Source organism: Athene cunicularia (genome assembly GCF_003259725.1).
Source record: "Athene cunicularia isolate RWA chromosome 11 unlocalized genomic scaffold, athCun1 chr11_part1, whole genome shotgun sequence".
NCBI classification, from domain to species: Eukaryota; Metazoa; Chordata; class Aves; order Strigiformes; family Strigidae; genus Athene; species Athene cunicularia.
The window spans coordinates 18,895,208-18,897,810 of NW_020799113.1; the positions used below are offsets into that span (position 1 = coordinate 18,895,208).

The 2,603-nt window shown below is 61.3% G+C and overlaps 1 protein-coding gene across 1 annotated transcript in view; it reads right to left on the bottom strand.

Moving 5' to 3' along the window:
* Window positions 1-1,195, bottom strand: part of LOC113484559 (serine/threonine-protein kinase SIK3 homolog) — a 1,962-nt gene extending 767 nt beyond the window's left edge. Inside the window, exons 1-4 of the mRNA XM_026856979.1 lie at window positions 885-1,195; window positions 532-744; window positions 286-423; window positions 2-126 (exon numbers count right to left, since the gene is read on the bottom strand). Coding sequence (XP_026712780.1) covers window positions 2-126; window positions 286-423; window positions 532-744; window positions 885-1,195 — 787 coding nt within the window. The remainder of the gene's footprint in view (window position 1; window positions 127-285; window positions 424-531; window positions 745-884) is intronic.
* Between the last annotated feature and the right edge of the window lie 1,408 nt (window positions 1,196-2,603).

Sequence of the window (2,603 nt, forward strand, 5' to 3'; positions counted from 1 at the left end):
CCGATGTCCCCTCCGGTGGGCAGGGGGGGCAGCCGGGAGCCCGCGGTGAGGCCACCTGGCACCTCCGTGAAGGGTGAGAGGCTGCCACCGCTGCCCATGGGGCCCAATGTATCCGATAAGTTGGTCCTGAGAAAGGGGCAGGATGGAGGTGTCAGCACCCAGACGGACACTGCAAGGGCCACGGCAAGGGAAGGGGATGGGGAACTGGTTGGGACCCCGCACCGGGGACCCAGCGGTGATGTGGGATGGGGGGGATGTGGGATGGGGGACAGCAGGGGGGCTCACCTGCTCTGCACCTCCTTGGCCAGGTTGTAGACGAGGCTGAGGCGGTGACCCTGCTTCTTCTGCTTCTCCCGCAGCATCCTCTCCGCCAGCAGGAAATAGGTGGCCGTGATGTGGTTGTAGCGGTCGGCCTCCAGTGCCCTGGGCGGGACCAAGGGACCCGCGTCAGCATGGGACAGATGTGCTCGGAGGGACCCCCGGGACCCTTGTCGGGGGACTCCTGCTTCGGCACCCCGCCCCATCACTCACTCCTGGATGGTGTCCCGATCCGCGATGTTCCCGCACGTCATAGCCTGGAGGATAATTTCGTGCTCCTCCTCGGACACACGCTTGTGGGAGGTGAGGGGCAGGAGGCAGCGGCTGGCCGGGGACGGGTCCACCCCCTGCAGCCACGCGTGGCCCTCGATTTGCTCCAGGGAAGCTCGTTGCTTCGGGTCCCGCTGCAGCATTCTGGAGATGAGACTGTGGAGGAAAGGGGAGACGCCGCAATCCTGCAGCAGCACGCCAACCCCAAACTGAGCAGATTTACCCCCTTTTCCCACCTCAGCTCCCAGGCGTCTCCTGGGGGCAGTGAGTCGGGGTGCAGGGGGATCGGTGCTTACTCAGAGCACTGTGCCGAGATGTGCGGGGGGACGGTGTAGCGACAGTCCATGATCATGGTGAGGGTCTCGCTGTCGTTGGCCTCCTGGAAGGGGGGGTGGCCACACACCAGCATGTAGAGGATGACCCCCAGGCTCCAGATGTCTGCAAGAAGCAGCAGCAGTTCCGGTTGTACCCACCATGGCTCAGGATCGAATCCTGACTCCCAGGGACCCTGCGGAGGCCACCCCACCAGCCCCCAGTGCTGATCCAGCAGAGACCAGTGTTCACTGGGATGCTCTTTGGAGGTAATGGCTTCCAGGGCCTGCCCCATGGATGGGGGGAACCACAGTCCCACCCCAGAGTGGGGAAGGACCTTCCTCACCCCCATAGATCCAGGCAGGTCTCAGGGGACTTCACCAAAGCAGGTGAGGTGTTACACCCTTTCCCAGGTGGGGACAGGGAAGCCAGCATGAGCACCCACAGCACCATTTCATGTCATTACTCAGTCTCCTCATTCCCAAACAGACCCCACCAGGACCATCCCAGCACTGGGCTGTGCTGGAGGGGACACCACAGCAATGGGACAGGGACACAGCACCGACCCGGGCTCTCCAGCTGCCTACGGCAGCGGGGGCACCAGCCAGAGCGGGATCGCTGCCCTGCCCCGGGGACGGGGATGGAGCCAGCGGCATCCTAACCTGCTCAGCCTGACGAGCACACAAGTTCTCTGCAAAAGCACTTTTTGAGGACGTTGAGCACGCCCCAGCGCTCTCCGTTAATACCTTCAGCTTCTTAAGTGCCTACGTTTGAAAATTTCTCATCTGCGCCAGTTTTCTCCTTTCATTTTCCTTTCCAGAGCCACCAGCTTATTTTCCTACCATCTCCTCCAGCTATCCCTGTTCTTAAATCTGGAGCCACTTTTCCCTGAGCCAACACTGGGCTTTCTCCTTTAAGGGCTCATGTTTTGTTTTTCTAAATCCTCCTGCCCCAAATTCCAGTGGAGCTGGCTTGGGTCCTGCTTCCCTCCCACAGCCCCTCTGTCCCCGCAGAGCCTCTCGGTGCCCCCAGCCTGGTTCCTTGCACCCTGGGATGGTCTCCTCAGCCTCCCTGCACCCTGGCCGGGGGAGGAAGGGTGATGGGAGCCACGGAGAGGAAGTGGTTTTCAGGGTGGGGATGGAGCAAAGGAAACTTTCAGAGCTCCTCCACCCAAACAGCATCATCCTGAGCAGGTTTCCTTCCGGTATCACCCCCAAAAATAACCGCTAGCACTGGCTTGCCGGTGGCTGTGCCCTCACAGCACTCCTCCCAAGCCCCAGCAGATGCCATGGTGGGCTTGCAGCCTGCTTGGGCTCTTTCCCCTCCTTGGCATGAGCCATTGCTCAGTGGGATCTCAGTGGGAATGGGGACAGTCTCTGCAGGGAGGACCACCCTACGCCAGGGCAGGTGTACAACAGGCAATTATGCAAAAGGATACGGACCTGCAGCTCGGGTGCAGGAGAATCACAGAATCGTCTCGGTTGGAAAAGACTTCGAAGCTCTTCCAGTCCAACCATGAATCTCACACTGCCCGTTCCCAACTCCCCCGGATCCCTCAGCGCTGGGTCAGCCCGACTCTTCAACCCCTCCAGGGATGGGGACTCCCCCCCTGCCCTGGGCAGCCCATTCCAACGCCCAACAGCCCCTTCTGCACAGAAATCCTTCCTCAGAGCCAGTCTGACCCTGCCCTGGGCAGCTTGAGG